The sequence below is a fragment of the Pinus tabuliformis genome, chromosome 7 (genome assembly GCF_031772625.1).
Source record: "Pinus tabuliformis cultivar Carrire ecotype Pingquan chromosome 7, CPIR1, whole genome shotgun sequence".
Lineage (NCBI taxonomy): Eukaryota > Viridiplantae > Streptophyta > Pinopsida > Pinales > Pinaceae > Pinus > Pinus tabuliformis.
In genome coordinates, this window is record NC_142293.1 from 903,239,622 (window position 1) to 903,262,486 (window position 22,865).

Here is a 22,865-nt window from a genome sequence, read left to right on the forward strand (position 1 = left end):
CATGAGTGATCATGTTGATCAGTGATTTGTAGTTTTGATGTCTATTTTTGCTACTACCCCTAAAGTTGTAGAGGAGTTTTATGAGTCCTCAAACTCTGAACCATATTATTTATGTAGCTCATGTTGATGATCTCTTGTCTAGTAGTGGTGATGAGTTTGATCATGATAAGGAGCGATCATGTTGTTGATCACTGATATGTAGACTTGTAGTAGGTCAGTGACCCCATAGCTTAGAACATTGTTTACGGACTCTAGAGGCCATTTAGAGCCTCAATGATTATGTATTTTGTTGCGGATATGTATTGCACTCAATGCCATTTTGATATATTCACCTTTACATGGTATATAGATGAGAAAACCTTGCATATTTTGTTTCTATTGGCTTGGAATCGTGGTTTTAAATCCTAAAAATAGTTTTTTCACTAAAAATTAATTATTTAATGTATTTTTTAAAAATTGGTTCGTTTAGACCTGACCAGTCCCGGTTCGACCGATTCTGATTCGAAACCCGATTCATTAGGTGGACCGGTCCGGTCACCGGTTCCGGTTTTTAAAACATTGGATGCAGTGTTGGCAACAGTATGGCAGTGTCGGCAACAACAGAAATGTAACGTATATCAGAGTTGTGCAGTGATTGGTGGGCAGCAGCAGCCAGCCAGACATCAGCAACGTGACAGGAGATGATGCAAAGACAGTGTGTTGTGGCAAGGAGTTCAGCACTAGAACACATTTCTCGCTATGAGGGAGTGTTAGTTTTTGTAGCATCAAATGTGTTCTAGCCATGAAATTTGGTGGAGAGGCTAGAATACATGAGATCTCCAAAACCCAGAAATCGTTTATGGAAATTCTACTTAGAAATTACTTAATTAGATTATTAACCAGTTTTTAAATATTTCTTAAGTCTAAACTCAAGGAATATGGTTAATTAATCAGTATTAATTATTAAGTCAAGGTGAGAATCATCTAGAAACTCACACGGATCGATCCAAAGATGATCCTAGCCATTGATTAAGTTTTAATCTTGGTCGTTGGTGTTCCAACAAAGGATTAGAAGAGGAGATTGATGTGGTGATGGAAAAATCACTTGAAACACTTGAGAAGTTTGATTTCTTAGTAGATCGTTTTCCAGAATAACAGCAATGAATTGTCGGAGAGAGCCAAAGATCGAAGCAGTGAGTGAGGAGCAGTGACAGTGAGGATGGAGGAAGCATTCCAGATTCAGCGAGTGCATTTGCAGAGAGGTAGAAGAGCCACAGAGAAGCTGACTCAGGCGCAGCGCAACAACGTCTAGAAGCAAGATCAATTTGCTAAGAGGGAGAGACGTCTTCAGTTCCAGAGGCCAAGAAGGAGTGCTAGAGAAGCATCCTTCAGGCCAGCAGAAGGCAGAACGACTTCATCAGAGACCAGTTAGAGGCTTGACATCCAGCAGGCTATGAAGAGTAGCGCAGAGGCCGACACAAAGGGTCAGAGGGCCGAGTTTCTGAAACCAAGTTGTGCCGAGAGTTTGCCTATGGGGTGAGAAAAATTCGTCACTAGATTTTGCCAATATTTTTCTTTATAGGATTGCCATATTTCGGCATCCAGTTGTATTAAGAATTTCTCATTGCTACATAATAATAAAACCCTCAACTGTTGCATCGGTTTTCCCAAGTTGGGTTTTTCTGAGGACTTTTGTCCCAAAATAATTGTGTTAATTTTATGTGTTGTAGCGTTTCTTAGTTTCCAGCACATTATTTTTCCGCAGTGTGAAGGTTGCAGTATATTTATTTCAATATTTGTCATAGCAGATAAATTGTTAATTAATTAACAATTAGGAGAAATAATATCAGTTGCTACAATTGGGTTCCAATTTGGAATTTTCACGAAAACCACCTAATAGGATACTTAGCTAACCCCATTTGGAGCTTGGAGACATTAGCACATGCCAAAGCCCACTATGGAAGGGCATGCCATTATGAAGTGCCCACCTATTGTCCATGGTTTGTAAGCTCTTTTACTCTATTTCCTTTAATGACTTCTTGTACTGGAAGGCTAGGGGACTCATTGGATCCTATGCAGGATTGCAGATGATCTCCATTTTGGGTTTGGTCTCCCTATATGGGGTCCTAACCCTCCAAAGGGCTACATTGACACATGTAGGGTGTGTGTTGAAAGTCATGGGCCTCCACAACAGTAGACAGCGCTCCATGGATCCCCAGAGATGTTCAAAGATTTCTCGAAATTCACCTATTGGACAAGGAAGATGCCCCTGGTTCACCATGCCCAGTCGGCCCTACAGTTGTACCATGCACTTGGCAGATGACCCAATACTTGTATGATGATGTGGCATCACTTACACCGTCATCTGAGCCCTTACAGATGGTCTACAGGCATCTTCGACCTACTTGGAAACCCATGAGGTCACTTGCGTGCCCTCACACCCATTGAGAGCACCACATGTTTATTATTTGGAGAACAAGAGGCCAACCCCTTATACACTACTTTTGGGAGTCCTATTCATCATTGTGGCACTTATGGACTTCATCAGGGTTCTTAAAAGGCCCAACGACATGTATTATTGATCATTCGACCTCTTGAGAGGCTTATTATTTCAATTATGAGCTAGTTTGGTGGGCTTGTCACCAAAAGTTAGTTATTTGCACATTATTTTTATTTTAGGGGCTAATGTAGGCCCAAGTAGCTAAATCGAACTCATTAGAAGTGTATAAATACAAATGATGAGAGTTCATTTCTCATCATCACTTACATTGGACTTGTATCTCTCTAGAGATTTTCACTATTCCTTCTTGTGGACGAAATTTTGGAGCATGGATGAATTTTGATGTTTGGATTATCTTTTCTTATCTTGGAGTTTCTTGATTGGCAAGTTTATTGATGGTTGAATATATTCTCTTACATGTAAGTACAAATTTAATGTTATTTCTTTTTTTACACTGTCACATGCATTGATGATGAGATTTTCGCTATACTAGGGCTAATTGTTGCATGCATTTACTGTGAAATTGTGGAATTATGTTTCTATATAGCATCTCTCTATGTATTGGCCATGTATGTTGAACGAATTCTCCTAGGGATAATTCTATGATTGAATTTATCTTGACAATCCATCTTACCTTGTAAAACGAAGTATAAAATCTTTTAAGTTCACTCCCATTTGCCCTAATGACAAGTGAAGTTGTCCTTAAAGCCTCATTGACTTAGAAACAAAGTCCATTCTCATATTCTTCTTGACTCTAATCTCCCCAAAGGATTAGGCACTCGTTTAGAAACCAAGTTCCACAAGGATTTTAGGGTTTAGGAAGCTCCCTTACAAGTCACATTCCTTAAGCCAAGCCCTCGAATCCCTATTCCCCTATCCTAGAGAACCTTGTACCTTGCTTAAAAGGCAAGCAAGTCCCACTCTTGAGTCTCTCCTAGGAAAGGGTCCCTGAGATCACTTCACATTTGTCTTAGTTGAACTATCCTTCATAAGTGACTCTATATATTGGGTCTCCTCCCATCGGTGGAAGTCCGTAAAGATTAGGAAGCTTTAGTTGTGGTCACAATGGGCTTTAGCTTCATTGTTGCTCTTGACCTAGCATTTGCCCCTCTAGGGCCCCCTGCTAGTTTGAGTGGTAACACGTCTCATACTAGGGTTTTATATTGCGACTATTATAAGGGTTTTATCATAAACCTTAATTTACCAAACCCTAAGAAAACTAGGGTTTCTAAACATCAACAACAAACCCTAAAAGGCTAGGGTTACGACAGTACCAAAACCCTAAACATTAGGATTTTATCAGGTGATCTAAATTTTATCAACAAACCCTAAGTGGACTAGGGTTTCATTATTAACATACCCTAAGCATTGAAGAGCTAGGGTTTTACACTGAATCCTAAAGGTTAGGGTTTCACCAAAATGAGCAAACAGCAAGAGATAGTGTGATAAGGGCAGATTCAATCTAAAGATTAATCACCCTAACAAGAATCTTTATGATTCAAGACCCTAGGCATAATGATCCGAATTGAATCCATAAAGAGCTGTCAAAGGAACCATGACTGTATCAGGTCAGGACGAACATCAAAGAATTCAAAACAGCGATCAAAAACACCCTGAACCAATGGCAGTGGCAGCCAGTGTGGAATGACGAGGACCTCAGTCAAAGCGCGCTGACCAAGGCCCATGGAGACTGCGCGGGAGGCCGAATTAGCCATTGGGAGGCCTGGATCGGGAAACGGAGGTGGATTTTGATGCGCATCGCTGGGCGAAAAAGCTCGAAATGGGGAATCCCCAAGCACTCGGTCGTGTGGGGAGCCGGAGAACCGTAGGGCAAAAGGCAGAAGGGCTAAAAGCTAAAGGCAGGACCCGCTCCGAAACTGACAGTATTGATCGGGGGCTCCTTGAATGGTAAGCGGTTTTGGATGGAAGTGGAGCGATCCCACTCAGCAATCGACGCATGGCGAACGAAGGAGAGAGAAAAACGCTGCTCATCGCGCGCTAACGGTCGAGCAAGTAAACTGCGTGAAATGAGCGAACGGCGTTGGATTTGGGGGATTCAGATCGGACGGCTGAGATCACGCCCGATGGGGAAGTGAAATCTACGAGGGATTAAGCCGTGATTTAGAAGGATTTGAGGTCCGTTTTGACCGCCACGGTGGAGGAAGATTCATTCCACGACGTAACTGAAGAATTGAACCGACGAAGCAGGCTAGCGCATTACAGGAGGACATGTGGACACTCCCTGTGAGTTGATGATGACGCTGAACAAGGAACTCCAAGCGCAACTGCAGAAGGTGATTCGACGGAGGCGGAAGAGGAACTGAACAGACATGAGCTCGAATGGCTTTAAAGCCATGAACAGAAGACAGAAGGCAGACAAAGGGAAAAAGAGACAGAGAGACCAGAATCCCGAGAAGAGGACGGAACATAGAGAAAAGAAGACAGTGAAGCAAAAGCAGAAGAAGACAAAGGGTCGAACTGACCTAAGGCAGCGTCAAGCACCAGAGAGCTTGAGAGATTCAAGCCATCCTCGAGAGGATCTGTCAGACCAGAGAGGTCAAAAGAGCTGGTAGGCAACAGAGTCTGTGCACTCCAGTGGCTTGGGGAATCCAAGAACCACCCTGCCGAGCAAATCTGCTTCAGGTGACTCATATTGAGCTCCTGCATTGTAATTCTCTGCTTAAAACACAATGACACAAGGCCACCACTGAGAGCTGGACTGGAGATGTAGCCCTAGAGGATAGGGTGAACTCCTTATTAATTTCTTGTGTCTTTGTATTTGCTTACTGTATTTCTCTGTTGTCTTTCCATTTCAAGTGTCTATGTATTTGCAATCTGATCGATCTGTTGCTTAATTAACACAAAACACACACCAGCACATGAGTTTGTAATACCTTTGTTCAATAAATCTTTAACTAATGTCACTCATAGGGTGATTATCAAATCAAGTGGTATCAGAGCTCTAGGCTGTAAGGTTAGACAAGCTTGTGTTGGTTTAGTTGTTGAATGCTCACTAGATCAAAGCTCAAATTAGGAGAAGGAGAGTTGGTGGAAATAATCCTGAAATTGGGAGAGTCTATCCTCGGAAGACAATGTCAAAGGAAGGTTTTGTGGGGCCAGACCCTCAATTCATAGAAAGTTTCCTAGCTATAAAGTCTATGGTAGAAGAAATGTATAGGGACTTTAGAAAGCATAAGGTTGAAGATTCATCAGATTCTAAACAAGATTAAGAAGAAGATGAGTCTCACTTCCATGACCACTCCAAGGGAAAAGGGAAAGAGGAAAGCTTTCTCACACCTCCTAATAGCCTTGTGCATAATAAGAAAGCATCTTTGATCAAGTTAGATGTTAAATTTGATTTGCTTATATGTGATGGAGAGCTAAATGCTGAAAAGTTGGACAATTGGATTAGACAAATTGATATGTATTGCAGAGTACAGAACATAGACTCAAACAAGAGTAAGACTCAGTTGGCAAGCCTACGCCTAGGAGGTACTGCCTTGGTTTGGTGGGAAGGTAGAACACAAGCTGATATGAAAAGACATGGTAAGACCATCTCTGTCTGGAGTGAATTTGTTTCTGCAATCAAAAAGCAGTTCTATCCATTGGCCTACATGCAACAAGCCATTATGAGTTGGCAAACTCTTCAGCAGTTGAAAGGGCAAAGTGTGCAAGGGTATACTGAAGAATTTAGAAAGAGAGCATTGATGTTGGGTATCTCATTAGACTCACCAGAGACTCTTTGGAAGTACATTGGTGGTCTACACAGCTACATGAGGCATACCATCCTCATGTTTAATCCCACTAGTATAGATGAGGTATCTGTACAAGCTACTCATCTAGAAGCTAGAGGAAAGAATGGAAATCCAGAAGTTGGGGGACCATCCCAACCCACTACAAGCAAAAGCAAGGAGAAAAGAAAGCAAAAGTGGAAAGCAAGGAAGGCTAAGACTGCACAGAAAAGCAAAGCTTCATGCACTCACTGTAAAAAGGATGGGCATGATGATGAGCATTGTTGGATTCTGCATCCAGAGCTGAGACCTAAGAAGTCCGAGGGCAAGAAGAAGAAGACTGCTACAGCTATTCAGAAAGATTTGGGGTCAGACTCAGGAGATGAAACAACTATTGCAGCCACAGGTATAAAAGGTAAGAATTCTGAAGCATCTACTAGCAATTCTACTCAATCTGTTATTGATGAAGAAAATGAGAGAAAAAGACATGAGCTTTTCCATATTCGAGTTGTTTCCAAAAATCAAAAGATTGATACTTTGTTTGATAGTGGCTCACAAGTAAATCTAATTTCCAAAGCAATTGTAAAGAAATTGGGATTAGCAACTACACCTCACAAGAAATCCTACCCATTAGGATGGTTGAATGATAAAGCACAACTACAACTGACTAGACAGTGCAAACTCAAGTTTTCATTTGGGTTAGCATTTGTAAATGAGGTTGAGTTGGACATAATTCCTTTGGATATATGTGGAATTGTTTTAGGAAGTCCTTACTTGTATGATAGGAAGGCTATTTTCTATAGAGCTGAGAACAAGTATCTACTTGTTAAAGATGGAATCGAATACTTTGTAAGAGCTCATAAGCTCAAGAATAATTATACTCTCATAAACTCAGGGCAGATGAAATGAATGATAAATTCATGCAAACAATTCTTACTGATGGTTGTGAAGGAAAAGAAACCTGATAAAACCAATGTATTTGAGGGCTGTAATGCTGAATAGCAAGCTGACATAGAAAAGGTTGTTTCAAAGTATGATGTTTTATTTCAAGAACCTAAAGGTCTACCACCCAAAAGGGGAATAGTACATGATATTATTTTGTAGCAAGATGTTCCATTGCCTAACATTGGAATGTACAGGTTGTCTGCTTTAGAGAATGCTGAAATCAAGAAGCAGGTGCAGGAGTTGCTCGAGAAGGGATTCATCAGGCCTAGCACATCACCATGTGGGTCACCAATCGTTTTGGTGAGAAAGAAAGATGGCTATTGGAGAATGTACATTGACTACCGAGCACTAACTAAGATAACAATCCAAAATCGTTATCCCCTTCCTCGCATAGATGATCTTTTAAATCAATTGAAGGAAGTTGTTTATTTCACCAAGCTGGATTTGCACAGTGGATACCATCAGGTCAGGTTTACAGAGCAAGATGCATGGAAGACTGCTTTCAAAACAAAGCAGGGATTGTATGAATGGCTGATTATGCCTTTTGGCTTAACTAATGCTCCTGCTACTTTCATGAGATTAATGAATGATGTACTCAGACCTTTTCTTGATGATTTTGTTATTGTGTAGCTGGATGACATTCTGATTTTTAGTAAAACATGGGAAGAACATTTAAAGCATGTTAAGCAGACATTAGATGTTTTGAAAAGAGAAAAACTTTATGTTAAACTCTCAAAATGTGAATTGACAAAACATCTTTAAACTACTTGGGTCATATAGTAGGGGGAGATGAATTAAAAATAGATCCCTCTAAAGTGGCAGTCATTGTTAACTAGCCTAAACCCAAGTGTGCTACAAAAGTGAGAAGCTTCTTAGGAGCAGCACTATATTGGAGGAAGTTCATTTCTAACTTTTCCTCAATTGCAACTCCCTTACATGCTTTAACAAGATTGAATAAGGTGTTTCAGTGGGAAGGCAAACATCAGAAAGCCTTCGACACCTTGAAAGAAAAGATCATGACAGCACTTGTACTAGCACTGCCAGATCTGCAAAGACCGTTTGAGATCCAAACTGATGCCAGTGATTATGCCATGGGAGCAGTGTTGACACAGCACGGTAAACCCATATGTTATCATTCTGAGACTTTTAATCCTGCAGTAGTTAACTATCCTACATATGATAAAGAATTGTACGCATTAGTTCAGAGTGTGAAAAAGCGGAAACATTACTTAATGGGCAAAGAGACAGTAATACATACTGATCATCAACCACTTCAATATCTACACTCCCAAACTAAGTTGCAGCAATCAAAACATTACAGATAGATGGGTTTTCTACAACAGTTTCATTTAGTCATCAAATATAAAAAGGGCATACATAACAAAGTTGCAGACATGTTATCTAGACCCATTATAAATGCATCTACCATACTTAAGCATAATTCTGTATTACATGAAAGCTACATTGAACAATATGCTTAGGATATGGACTTTAAAGATGTATATGCAACTTTGAGTCAAGGCAAAAGAGTAGAAGAATTGGACTATCATATGAAGGACCGACTCTTATACCATTGTGGGAAACTCTGCATTCCACAAACTGAGAGAGTAAAGATAATTAGGGAAGCACACACTTCTCTAATATCAAGTCACTTTGGGGTAAGTAAAACAGTTGCACAGCTGCAAAGGTTCTGCTATTGGCCGAAAATGAATGAGATAGTTTCTAGATATGTAAGAGGGTGTGCTATGTGTGCTAAAAGCAAGCCCAACAATAGAAAACTAGGCTTGTACACTCCATTGCCAGTTCCTTCTCACCCTTGGGAAAGTGTTTCCATGGATTTTGTTGGAGGACTGCCTAAATCTAGGAAAGGTCATGATTATTTATATGTTGTTGTGGATAGGTTCAGCGAAATGTGTATTTTGATACCTTGTAATAAACAGATTACAGCGGAACAGACTGCAAAATTATTCTTTGAACATGTATAGGTTCATTTTGGATTACCCACTTCCATTATATCTAATCGAGACACCCGATTTGTGGGGAAGCTTTGGTCGAGTCTGTCGGAACTGATGGACACCAAACTGAAGAAAAGCACAGCTTTTCATCCACAAACAGATGGCCAGACAAAAGTAGTTAACAGGACAGTGATCCAGTTATTGAGAGGATATTGCAGCAAACATCCTAAGCTTTGAGATGAACACTTGTGTTATGTGCATCATGCTTACAACAGAGCAAAGCATTCTTCTACACAGAGATCTCCTTTTGAGACCTGTTTTGGTTTCACACCAAGGTCTCCTTTGGATTTTGCTCTTTGGTAAAGATACCATGGTTGATGGACACAGTGATGTAAACAAGGCAACTAGGTTCATTGAATAGAACCAGGAGATCCACCAGGCAGTACAGGAACAGCTGGAAAAGAGCCAAGCCAAATACAAGGCTAGGCATGATAAGCATCGGATGGAGCATAGTTTTCAAGTTGGTGACCAAGTCTGGCTGTATATCAGCAAGGACCGAATGCAAGGTCAAGGTAAAAAGCTAAAGCCTATCAGGTATGGACCCTTTAGAATACTTGAGAAGATTGGTGAAAATGCTTTTCGCCTTGATCTACCAACTTACATGCACATATACTCAGTCGTAAATGCAGATTGCTTGAGATTGTTTGAACCTTCAATGATTGAGGACCCTAAAGAGCAGAGTCAATTGCCTTCTATTGATGACATGCTACCTGAATATCTTAATGAATTGCAGGAAGACACAGTGCTGGATAGGAAGGTGAGGACAACGCGTAGGGGAGATGTGGAGTACCTCAGGATTGGGCTCAAAGGTTCAAAGCAGAGCAGTGCAAAGTGGATTGACATTGGACAAGTGAGAAAACAATACCCTCACTTAGTCGATGCTTGAAAACCAACTTTTGGTGGTCCAGAATCTTTTTCAGTGGGAAGGTCGTGATCTGAATTGGATCCATAAAGAACTGTCAAAGGAACCATCACTGTATCAGGTCGGGACGAACATCAAAGAATTCAAAACAGCGATCAAAAACACCCTGAACCAGTGGCAGTGGCAGCCTAAGTCACCGGATTCGCCGTATTTAATCCAAAAAATTCGAAATTCGGCGTATTTAATGGTCATTCGAATTTGTTCGTTTCAGTTCGCCGTATTTAATGGCGTATTCGAATTTAATGGCGTATTCGAATTTTTGTCGAATAAATTCGACATTAAAATCGATTAAATTCGTTTATATGCGTTCAAATTCGTTTTTTTCGGGTATGCGTGTTGCTGTTTTAGGCTTTAGCTTAGGTTTCATTGTTGTTTTCATTGCCGCCGCAGACGCACGACAGAGACAGAGACTACACGACACCTTGACGGGCTCGGGCTAGGGTTTCATTGCCGCCGCAGGCCCGCAGACGCCATAGACTAGTCACTACAGTCTAACTCTACACCTTGAACGCTTGACGGGCTCGGGTTTTTCCTGCCGCGTGCTGTCAGGCTTCAGCTGTGCCTGTAGGCTGTAGGCTGTAACTTGTAAGTTTTTCGGTTTCCAAATTCCGTCATAGTTATTACTTATTAGTTATTAGTAATGGAACATCAACGAAGTTACGAACCATGGTCCACCGTCCAGTAGATATATGTTAAATTTGGACAACTAGGTCCAAACTCCATGTTCTGATGCTCAGATTAAGAGGCTAATATTTTTGTTGGATTCCTCTTTCTGAGAGGTGTAAAATCCATATAAAAATAGTCTTAATCCGATGAGCAGAACTTATATTTTGAATTTATTATTCTTAATAAATTATATGTGCAAAGGTCAGCCAGTTTTGTAATGTAGGCTCACATGCCCAACAGATGTGTCACACACCCTCATTGATGGATATATATATACAGGAAAAGTTGGAGAGAATTTGATCACAAAAAACAACTCACATCTTCCTCTCTCATCCTAAAAAGTACGAGCTACCTGGAGGACGAATTTCAGCCACACGTGGGAAGGACGAAGAAGATTTTTCTGCTGCTAGGGTTTCTGCTGCTAGGGTTTCGCAGAAGTTTGACCAGCGTTGACTTTGGTCAACGCTTGGTCCAAACAAGCTGAAAACTTGTGGGAGGTTCGATTTTTAAAGGCCATACTACCTGGCACAAAAATCGAGGTCAAAGGGTTGACCGTTTTGCTACTGCGTTGACTTTTAGCTTGCTGCCCCTGCGTTGACTTTTCAAGACAGTGTTGACTTTTGTAGAACTGACTTGGGTTGACTCATCTACTGGTTGGAGGGTTGTTGTGACACATGCTGGGCTGGCTGACCAAGGAGACTTTGCTGGTTGAAGCATCCTGTTGACCGCCGAAACAAACACATACATTTTTCTTGTTTCTGATTTGTCTTCTGTAAGATCTGCTTATATGTTCTATCTGCATTTTGCTTATCTACTTGTATGATTGCTGTGAGAAAAGTGAAATTGCTCTTAGCATAGAACATCTACAAAACTTTACAATATATCATATGGTTGTAGGCTTGTAACTAAAACTTATGACTGTGTCTTTATGTTACTTCTAAGTTCTATGCTCAAATTATAGCTGCATCTTAAATGTATGCTGAGACAGAGAGTGACACTTTAAGATCCTCCTCTTCACAAGAATGCCGAGACTATATCATGCTATGTTCATGCTATGTTCTCAGCCAAAGGTTGCAATTAAAAATTTCTTATATATGCTCATGAATTTCGTGATGAAAGCTGCAGGCAAACAAATCAATATTAACCCCCAGAAAGGGAAATAGCTTCTGTAAATTGAACATAGATAAACACAAGTGTAAAATTCTATGTGAATTATATTGATTTTAATACCACAGATGTTAAGAAACTGGTAGATCTCTCCACCAAAACTTCAACAGAAAAATATTCTGGTCTAGAATACCATGTAAAAGATACTAAACTCGAAATTTTCACATACCATGATTCTTTGTTTGATCAAACATTGAAAGATAATATACCATGTAAAACCATTTGAAACAAGTTGAACAGAAAGATAGTCTCTTTCGTTGGTATTAGACCAATCATAATGGAATTGCAATGTATTCTATACAGAAAGGTAAGCCAGAAACAAGCTGAACAGAAAGGTAGTGTCTTTCATTGTTATTTCAACAGTCATAACAAGATCAAACCTCTGTAATTTTATGTCAAGCCACTGTAATAAATTATAATGATATCAGCCCAGTTGAAACTTGAGTCTGCAGTTAACAAAATGTTTTAGTGGGCTGAAGCCTGAGAGTACCCAAAGGACAATTTCTTTTGGATCATATGCTCCACTTTTTCTAGGCTCTAGGCTCTAATTATGTTCTCACTGTGTTGAAGGCTGAAGCCTGATTTGACTGTGTTGAAGATGACTAACGAAAATGTAATTTCAAAAAAAATTGCAGGCATTTCAGACATTGAAGTGTCAGACATTTCAGACTTCTAAATTCCAATGGCACCCCCAAAGTCAACTGCTGTAGCTTGGAATTTTATCCAAAAAGATGGTTCTAATCTTTCATGTCAGCTGTGTGGACATAATTTCAAGGGCACTTTGACTAGAGCAGTGGATCACCTTCTCGGTATTACCAATGGAAGTGGAGGTGGTGTTGAAGCCTGCACTAAGATCACTGATGAACAAAAAGCCAAAGTGGATAAAGACCATTCCAGTTCACAGATGCAAAGGCAGAAAAAGGTGAATAAGAGGCAGCGAATTGAGAGGGAGATTGCCATGTCTTCCTCCACCATTAATTCAGTTTCAAACATTGGTGGATCTAGTTCTACAGCTCCTCAAGCAAAAACAAGTGGGCCGAAAACATTAAATCAATTCTGGAAACCTGTTGAGAAACAGGAAGTTGATGACGCTGTTGCTGAGTATTTTTATGCATGTGCAATTCCCTTTAATGTGGCGAGGAGTCCATATTTTAAAAATGTAATTAAAAAGGCCATTGATTTTGGGAAGGGCTATGTTCCTCCTGGATCTGAAGCTTTAAGGACAACTTTGCTAAACAGAGCGAAAGACAGAGTGACAGAAAAGTTGGCTGATATTAAAGAGTCCTGGAAGCTTACAGGATGCACAATTTTGAGTGATGGTTGGTCAGATTTGTGTCATCGCCCATTGATCAATGTGCTTGTTTATTGTCCTCAAGGGGTAGTTTTCTTGAAGGCAGTGAATGCAATGGATCAAGTGAAGACATCAGAATTCATTTTTGGAATTTTGGATGAAGCGATTCAAGAAGTTGGGGTGGAAAATGTTGTCCATGTTGTTACAGATAATGCATCAAATTGTGTTGGTGCAGGGAAGCTGATTATGGAAAAATATGGGCAGATTTATTGGACCCCTTGTGCAGCTCATTGCTTGGATTTAATGTTGCATGACTTAGCCAAATTTCCTTGGGTCAATGAAACAATCCGAAGAGCCAAATCAATTTCAAACTTCATCATCAACCATCGTCTCACTTTGAGCATATACAGGAAGAATGCATCAAAAGAGTTGTTGAGGCCTTGTGATACAAGGTTTGCCACTTTTTATATTACTCTGAAAAGAGTTGTTGAGGAAAAAGCGAGCCTAAGAGCTGTTTTTTGCAGCACTGAGTGGGAGAGATCTACTCTCTCAAAAGAAACTAAGGGGAAAAATGTTGAACAAATAGTGCTCAATAATGGCTTTTGGGAAAATGCAAACAAGGTTTTAAAAATTTGTGGCCCAATTGTTAATGTGCTCCGCATGGTTGATGGTGATAAACCTTGTATGGGTTTTGTTTATGAAAGCCTTGATCGTTGCAAAGAGGCCATTGCAACTGCTTTTGATAATGTGGACGCTGATTACAAGGAGATATGGGATTTAATTGATCATAGATGGAAGATGATGCATAGTCCATTACACGCAGCAGCATGCTATTTGGACCCTAGATTGTTTGGGTTGCCAAGACATAGGGACTAAGAAATCATGAATGGACTTATCCAATCTATTGAGAAGCTAAATCCAGATCCAGAGATTGCAGGTTTGATCAGAAGTCAGTTGAGAGCATACAGGTAAATGTCTATTGAATTATATTCCTTTGCATGCAATTATATGAATCTTGTTGTTAATGTCTTGCAATTATATGAATCTTGTTGTATATGAACTGATTGAGACTCTCAACTTGAATGCATACAGGTTAGAAGAAGGATTATTTGGAACAGTATCAGCAAAGTATGATAGGAGCAAAAGTGATCCAACACTATGGTGGGAATGGTATGGTTCAGGGGCACCAGAATTGCAAAATTTTGCAATGCGTATCTTAAGCCAAGGAGCAAGTGCATCAGCATGTGAAAGGAATTGGAGTTCCTTTGACCACATTCATTCCAAAAAAAGAAATAGACTGTCATCTCAAAAATTAGAAGATCTTGTTTATGTTCGTAGTAATTTGCAGTTGGCATTGAAGAATGTGGCTAAAGAGTCATCCAATTCTTCTACTCCGTGGATCGATCCTGTTCCAAATGCAACAATGGATGATGCTAATTTGTACATTGATAGTGACAGGGAATTCGCTGATGAATCTGGTGCTGAAGCATCTAGCGGATCCATATCTCATACTGCTCTTGATGACATAGAACTTTTTGATATAACAAGTGGGCAACAAGAACGTCAAGAATAAAACTTGTGTTCCTGTTTTAGAGTTCTAGTTTAGTTTTTGCATGAACAATTTGCTAGAGCCTAAAACTGCCAAGCTAGCTGCTACTTTAAAGTTTAAAGTTTAAACTCTCTTTTTATCTAATGTGGAAGTTGTTCACTCTTATTTGATGACTGTTTACTGTTCTATTCGCTTTGATGGTTACATGGTACATCATATTTTGGTTGGTGATCAAATGGTATCTTTTAGAAATTTTCATTATTTCTTTGTCAATATGGTTGACTCATTAGCAATTTTCATGTGCTACATAACTTGCTGATTTTTCCTATACATTTCAAGCTTTTCATCGAATTATGCTTTGACTCCATTATTAATATAATTTCTAACAATAAGATAGTCTTTATAAGTGTATAAATCTGCCCTCTATCTTTAATATACATTTTTTTTTTCGAATTTCTATATGTCGAATTTTATGTCGAATTTTATCGACAAAATTTGAGTTGCCGAACTTTATTCGAATTTCAAGGTCCTCGAACTCGAACTCGAACTCGAACCTGGTCACTTAGGTGGCAGCCAGCGTGGAACGACAAGTACCTCAGTCAAAGCGCGTTGACAGAGGCCCATGGAGACTGCACAGGAAGCCGAATTAGCCCCTGGGAGGCCCGGATCGGGAAATGGAGGTGGATTTTGATGCACGCATCGCTGGGGGAAAAGGCTCGAAATGGGGAAGCCCCAAGCACTCGGTCGCGTGGGGAGCCGGAGAACCGTAGGGCAAAAGGCAGAAGGGCTAAAAGCTAAAGGTGAGACCCACTCCGAAACCGGTGGTATTGATCGGGGGCTCCTTGAACGGTAAGCGATTTTGGATGGACGCGGAGCGATCCCACTCAGTGATCGACACGTGGCGAGTGGAGGAGAGAGAAAACCGCCGCTCATCGCGCGCTAACGGTCAAGCAAGTCAATCGCGTCAAATGAGCAAATGGCGTTGGATCTGAGGGACCCAGATCGGACGACTGAGATTGCGCCCGATGGGGAAGCGGAATCGACGAGGGATTAAGTCGCGATTTAGAAGGATTTGAGGTCCGTTTTGACCGCCACGGTGGAGGAAGACTCATTCCACGACGTAACTGAAGAATTGAACCGACAAAGCAGGCTGGCGCATTACAGGAGGACATGTGGCCACTCCCTATGAGCCAATGATGACACTGAACAGGGAACTCCAAGCGCAACTGCAGAAGGCGATTCGACAGAGGCGGAAGAGGAATTGAACAGACATGAGCTCGAATGGCTTTAAAGCCATGAACAGAAGACAGAAGACAGACAAAGGGAGAAAGAGACAAAGAGACCAGAACCTCGAGAGGAGGACGGAACACAGAAAAAAGAAGACAGTGAAGCAAAAGCAGAAGAAGACAGAGGGCCGAGCTGACCTAAGGCAGCGTCGAGCACCAGAGAGCTTGAGAGATTCAAGCCATCCCCGAGAGGATCTGTCAGACCACAGAGGTCAAAAGAGCTGGTAGGCAACAGAGTCTGTGCACTCCGGTGGCTTGGGAAATCCAAGAACCACCCTGCTGAGCAAATCTTCTTCAAGTGACTCATATTGAGCTCTTGCATTGTAATTTTTTGCTTAAAACACAATGAAACAAGGCCACCACTGAGAGCTGAACCGGAGATATAGCCCTGGAGAATAGGGTGAACTCCTTATTAATTTCTTGTGTCTTTGTATTTGCTTACTGTATTTCTCTGCTGTCTTTCCATTTCAAGTGTCTGTGTATTTGCAATCTGATCGATCCGTTGCTTAAATAACACAGAACACGCACCAGCACATGAGTCTGTAATACCTTTGTTCAATAAATCTTTAACCGATGTCACTCATAGGGTGATTATCAGATCACATAAGAGAGTTAGTAATATGAAGCAAATTTTAAAATGATCGTAATCTTTAAATGAAAAGGATTAGCTGCCAAATCTTATGGTCTTAAGCATACCTGGAGTTGCAATTTTTACAAACCTTGAAGGGCTTCCTTGTCGAAAGGCTCCCTCTTATCATCTTCATTGTTCATGTTCAAGGATCCAACTTTGCTTTCTTCAATATATCCCTGCATTATTTATTGACAAGCACAACCAAAAAATACAAGTACAATAGCATAATGTCTGACTAGGGTTTCCATTACCTTGAATGGATTTCAAGGGATTTTGAGTACAAACTTTAACTAGCTCTAGGGACATTGTTCTACTTACAAGCCCTAGATATCATGAGTTAGAAACAAGAGTATTAGGGTTAGAGTTTTTCATATGTTCTATCTAGGGTTTATAATCCTAAATATTAACAATCTTCAAGTCAATCCTAAAATGATAAGAGTAACCAAACCCTAAAGCATTTCATACTAAACCTTTTAACAAATGATACCTCAATGTCATCCTTCTATGCTTGAAGATTTGATGCTCCATTAAGTTTATTACTCTTCTTGCAAACTGTAGTCATAGTGTTAGATGAATTAAATACAATATAATATTTACTTGATTTCTTCGTGTTGGTCCCTCAAATGTTGGATGCCTTTGGCTTCAATTTTGTAGGTGAGGAGATTGTCAAACATTGAGGAGGCTTCAAAATTGGATTCCACTGTCCTAACTAAACGAAATTGCTTGCAGGATATATATATATATAAGACTGCCAATATTTGCCTCAGATGTCTCGGCTTTTCTGCCAATGTATAGGACTGCGAAGTGACTGTGTATAGTTGATAAATTAGGTTTTACTAAAGTTCACTAAGATCCTCCACATCGACCTTTTATGTCACAATTTGAAGTTCGGATTTGGTATATATACAATCACAGATTCTCGTCCCTTTTTCTACAGTGGTCTCAACGCCTTTAACTTTAGGGTGATTGTAGCTTTGTAAATGTCTTCTCAAGTAGGTCTTTTTTGCTAAACAATTTGGCCCTTGTTCTTTGTAGATTTCAAGGACTACCTTCAAACTTTGTGACATGTTGATAGAACTTGTGGTAGCTACAAATGTACAGGAACTTGAAAAAATAATGATTTCAGGACCTTTAAATAATACTCAGAATTTCGCTTTATTTTATAAGGAGCTCGGCCTTTACTAAGCTCACAAATGTGTTATTCAGCTCCTCTTGAGAACTTTGGTCTATACGCCTAGTCCTATGGCCATATTATAGAGATGATTTTACAGAGTTGCCCAGAATTTTTGTTTTCAAGCTTGACAATTTTTCCAGTTAGTTCGACCTTAGGAACTAATGCAAATGATCCTTATCTCTTCACATAATTATGATCTTCAAGCTGCCATCATACTATTGTCCTTAGCTTTAATACCATGTTGAGAAATCTAGGGCAGCATAGTTAGGGCTTCTTATTTAATTGATTTCTCTTTTACTTGACAATTTCTTGTGATTAGTTCTTAATTTTTCTTTTTGTTATTACATGTTTATCATCAAGACAATTGCCAAAACTTCAAAGGCAACAAGATAACACATGATGTAGGCACTTAGTCAGGGTAAAACCCCTATGAAGGGGAAAACCCAGTCAAACTCTTCTAGTAGTAGATTTAAATCAAGATGAGACAATTTTGGCCTTTTGACTAAGAGAATGACCTCCTTCAATCCTCCAAGTCAACCCAAGATTCAAGAGTTTGACTTCGCATACTTCAGTAGTCAACAGAACTTCGAGTAGTCAACAAAACTTCGCATACTTCAAGAGAACTTTGTATAAGGACATTTGTACTTCGTAGGAGCATAACTTCGCATAACAATAAATCTTGATCTTGAACCTTTTTTTACTGCAACTTTATATTTTTCGGTCCTGCAATCTACCATAGACATCTTCACATATGTGGTAGAGTAATAACAAATTTTCAGCTGATCTTGACCTTCTTTTCTATACCTTCAATCCTTTCTTTAGACTTCCTTTATGCACCCTTTAAATTGCAGAGATATATTATCGATGATGATCATCTTGCAATGCCTTGAATACATGGCATAATATAGGCTTCTATTGGATGGTCGAGTCCCTTCATGACGTTGACTTGATGTCTTCTTGAGGCCGACTTGGAGAATGAAGTATACATGACACTTTTGACCTTTATAAAATTTCTTTCTTGATTTTACAAAACCCAAGAAGGGTCTAGAACAAAATGATGACAACGACTCAAGACATAATCCTAGAAGCCTACAATGGAGGCTTGACCTATTGACTATTGACCCAAGCATGAAATCCATGCTTTAATAAGTCAATTTCTGTTAATAATAAAAAATTCTTTTTCTTTCTTTTGACCAATACAATTATGAAGACCGACACTAGTTACATTCTTCAATAAATATAAACCTCCATATCAATGGTTCCATTCAGAAAAGTTGTTTTAACATCCATCTGACAAATGTTCCATCCCATAGTGGCAACTAAAGCAACAAGCAATCTAATAGTTGTATATCTTGTTGTAGGAGCAAAGGTTTCTTCATAATCGATTCCTTCCTTTTGTGAAAAGGCCACAAACCCAACTTTATACTTATCAATGCTCTCATCAACTACATGTTTGATCTTTGCGTTGAGAGGCGCTCTACAGCTCAGTATAGGTAGATGTGTAGACGTTAGATGTTAGATGTTAAATGTTAGACATTAGATGTAAAAATTTTTTAAATTCATTTTTTATATTAAACTTTTGTTTTTATTAATAAAATTACAAACAATTTTTTAGATAAAAGAAAATAATAATATACATATCACATTAGTATATATAACATATAAATAGTAGTTATAAATTAACATTCATTTTACCATAGAAATTAAAATAATGATCCCATAATCCTATTTAAATTTAATTAATAAGCACATAAAAATTTAATATTTAAAATATAACAAAGCTTATCAACCATGAATATTCACCCCATTTTACCATGGATATTATTAACTTCTAAATAGGCTCTCTTACAATGCCATGGCTTATCAATAACACATACCCAAAAACCATGACCCATTTCAAAATCAAAAAAAAATATAAATATTTTATTATAATTTAATTTTATAACATATTAAAATTTAAAACTTAATACTTACAATGAACATAATATATAACAAGATTTTTAACCATGGATATTCACCCTCATTTTAACATGGATATTATTATCTTGTAAATAGGTTTTGTTACAATACCATGGCTTATCACTACCACTTGCCCAAAAGCCATAACTCATTTCAAAATCAATATATTTTATAAGTATTTTATTTTTATTTCATTTTATAATATTTTTTAAGTTAAATATAAAATAAAAAAGCTATGGGGGAGATGTTGTAGGGGTATAAATGTTTGTAAACATTTACATGTGGGCTTGGTCAAAAAATAATAAAAGGCTAAAAGTAATTGCCTAGAGAGGCACTCTCCAGCCCAGTATGTAGAGATGTAATGTCATGTAAACATTTTGACTTGATCAAATTACATAACACTCAACATAAACATAAAATAAATTTAAAATACAAAATTAAATCCATCTTAACTCTGGATCTACCAAGTGCCAAGGGGGATCAAATCTCCTTTCTCTCTAAGAGGTTTACATCTGAAGAGATTTGACCCCTCTCGACACTTGGTAGATCCGAATTTAAGATGGATCGAAGCTGGTATATACCCTTTTGGAAGTGACAACAGATTTGTCACTAGGTGTAGGAACAATTTCCCAAACATGATTCATCATAATAGAATAGTATTCTTTTTGCACTGCGTTCCTCCATTCTTGATGTTCAGTTGCTTTCTTATAGGAGGGTTCAACTTCAATGAGCTTAGTCATATAAGTTGCATAACCAGAATACCTTTTAGGTCTCTTACTTTCTCTGAAAGTTCCCTTAGTTGTTGCATGTCCCTCGACCTCTTGTAGAGTTGTCCTCAACCAAGCAGGTCTCTTACGAGTTTCTAGAATGATGACATGTTGCACAGGTTCACTAAGTCCTTCAACATCTTCATTATTAGATGTAGGATCTTGAATATTTTTATCCCGTGTGATTTCCTCAAAAATGGGTACTTCTTCATCAGAATCAACCGAGATATCTTTGGATATCTTGTAAGCTACATTTTCATCAAAGATGACATCTCTGCTTACTTTAATACGAAGATCCTCTTTAATGTAGATTATGTATGCTTTTGATGAAGCACTATAACCAACAAATATGCCTTTTGTACTTGTAGGATCCAATTTTTTCCTCTTGTCTTTTGGAATGTGAATGTAAATTGGACATCCAAATATTCGGAGATGATCCACACTCAGCTCCTTTCCTATAAAAGCTTCTTTTAGAGTCCTATTATTGAGAATTTTATGAGGACTTCGATTTTGCAAGTGGATTGTTGTTACATATGCTTCTCCCCATAGAATTTAGGGAGATCTTGGTCATGAAGCATGGCTCTAACACATACTTCAATTGAACTGTTCTTCCTTTCAGCCACACCATTTTGTTAAGGGTTATAAGGAACAATTAGCTCCCCTTTTATTCTCGCTTCCTTGTAAAATGTTACAATTTCTTAGGAGGTATATTCTCCATCGTTATCAGACCATAGGATCTTTATCTTCCTTTCTGTAAGGTTTTCCACTTCATTCTTGAATTCTTGAAATTTTTCCAATACCTCATTTTTAGTATTGAGGATGTATATCCATGTTTTTTTAGAGTAATCATCAACGAATGTTACATAGTATAGGTGACCTCCAAGAGACTTTACTGACATAGGTCCACATACATCAGAGTGGATAAGATCTAGGATCTCCTTGGATCTTGTATCATTGCTTGCAAAAGGTTTCTTCACATTCTTGCCTAGAGCACATCCCTTACAGATTCCTTCATGCACTTCTTTCAAATCAGGGATGTCAGTGACCATTTGATTCAAAGATGGCAATATCTTATAGTGAACATGTCCATACCTTCTATGCCACAATTTAAAAGGGCTAACATCTAAGTGCACTAAAGCTTGAGAAAGAGGTGTAAGAAGTCTATACAACATCCCCTCACGAATCCCAATTATCTTAACATGTTCAATACTAGATCCCTTTCCCCAAACCAAAACTTTGCCATCAAAAAAAGCAATCCTATCACCTTTATCTTCTAGGCAAGAAATAGAAAGCAATTTTTTCTTCAAACCTGGAACATAGAGTATATTATTGAGATGAATACTTCCACCGGTCTCTAGCTCCAACAAAGTAGATCCAATCCCTTTCACAGGGTAGCTCTTCTTGTCTCCAAGTTCGACTGAATGAGAAGAGGTCCCTTTTGATAAAGTCTGGAGTTGATTGCATTCGCCTATCATATGTCTAGAAGCTCCATTATCAATAACCCATACATTATCATCCTTAAAAGTACTTGTGAGAGCGGAGAAGAAATTTCCATCCATCACTTCTTTTGATAGCTTAGAGATGTACTTCAAGATGTATCCTTTGATAGTTACAAGGAGACCCCAAAGAGTCTTGAGGTCTTTCTTTATAAAGTTTGCCATTGAGAAGAAAGAGTAGATGACTGCTTCTAGATTACTTTTCAACAAAGAAGCCAACAAAGATGTGATCTTCCAACTTCCTTGCTTCACCTTAGCTCTGAAACCAGGTTGCAAAATCAAAGTATTTGTAGATTATAGTTGACTTTCCTTACTTGCTACCTACTTGTGATATTAGTTGGCTTTTTATTACATTTATTTCTTCTTCATCAAGCAATTACCAAAACATGAAGATCACAAAGACACAAGATATAGGCTCCAAGCCAAGGCAAAACCCCTCCAAGGGGAAAACCCAAAAGGAATACTTCTCTTCTTATAGAATCAAATCAAAGTGAGACCTCCAAGACCCAAAGACCAAAGTCAAGTTTCCTTTCAAGCACCAAGTTAGCCCTCCAATAGGATCTCTTCCAAGCAAGTCAAAGTATACCAAAGTCAACGAAGGTCAAACTCTTCAAGATCTACTCTTGTCAAAACTTCGGCCCTTCAACTTCAGATCTGTAATTTGGACCTGCAACTCGCACCGAAACCCTAATTTTCTCACATGTGTGGGCAGAAAAGATCAGAATTTTAAGTCTTCTTCCTTCGCTTTTATTTCTCCTTTTCTTCTTGAATTTTCGCTCTAGATTAC

The 22,865-nt window shown here is 38.9% G+C and overlaps 2 protein-coding genes across 2 annotated transcripts in view; one reads left to right on the forward strand and one right to left on the reverse strand.

The window, feature by feature from the left end:
- LOC149250534 (uncharacterized) overlaps positions 1-22,865 on the reverse strand; it is a 70,612-nt gene that overhangs the window by 37,821 nt on the left and 9,926 nt on the right. The gene's annotated exons all lie outside the window — the stretch shown is intronic.
- LOC149250535 (uncharacterized) lies at positions 14,098-14,864 on the forward strand. The gene is made up of 2 exons (XM_089456449.1): positions 14,098-14,184; positions 14,309-14,864. Exons 1-2 carry the CDS (start codon positions 14,099-14,101, stop codon positions 14,787-14,789), a joined length of 567 nt encoding a protein of 188 aa, XP_089312575.1. The 5' UTR covers position 14,098; the 3' UTR covers positions 14,790-14,864.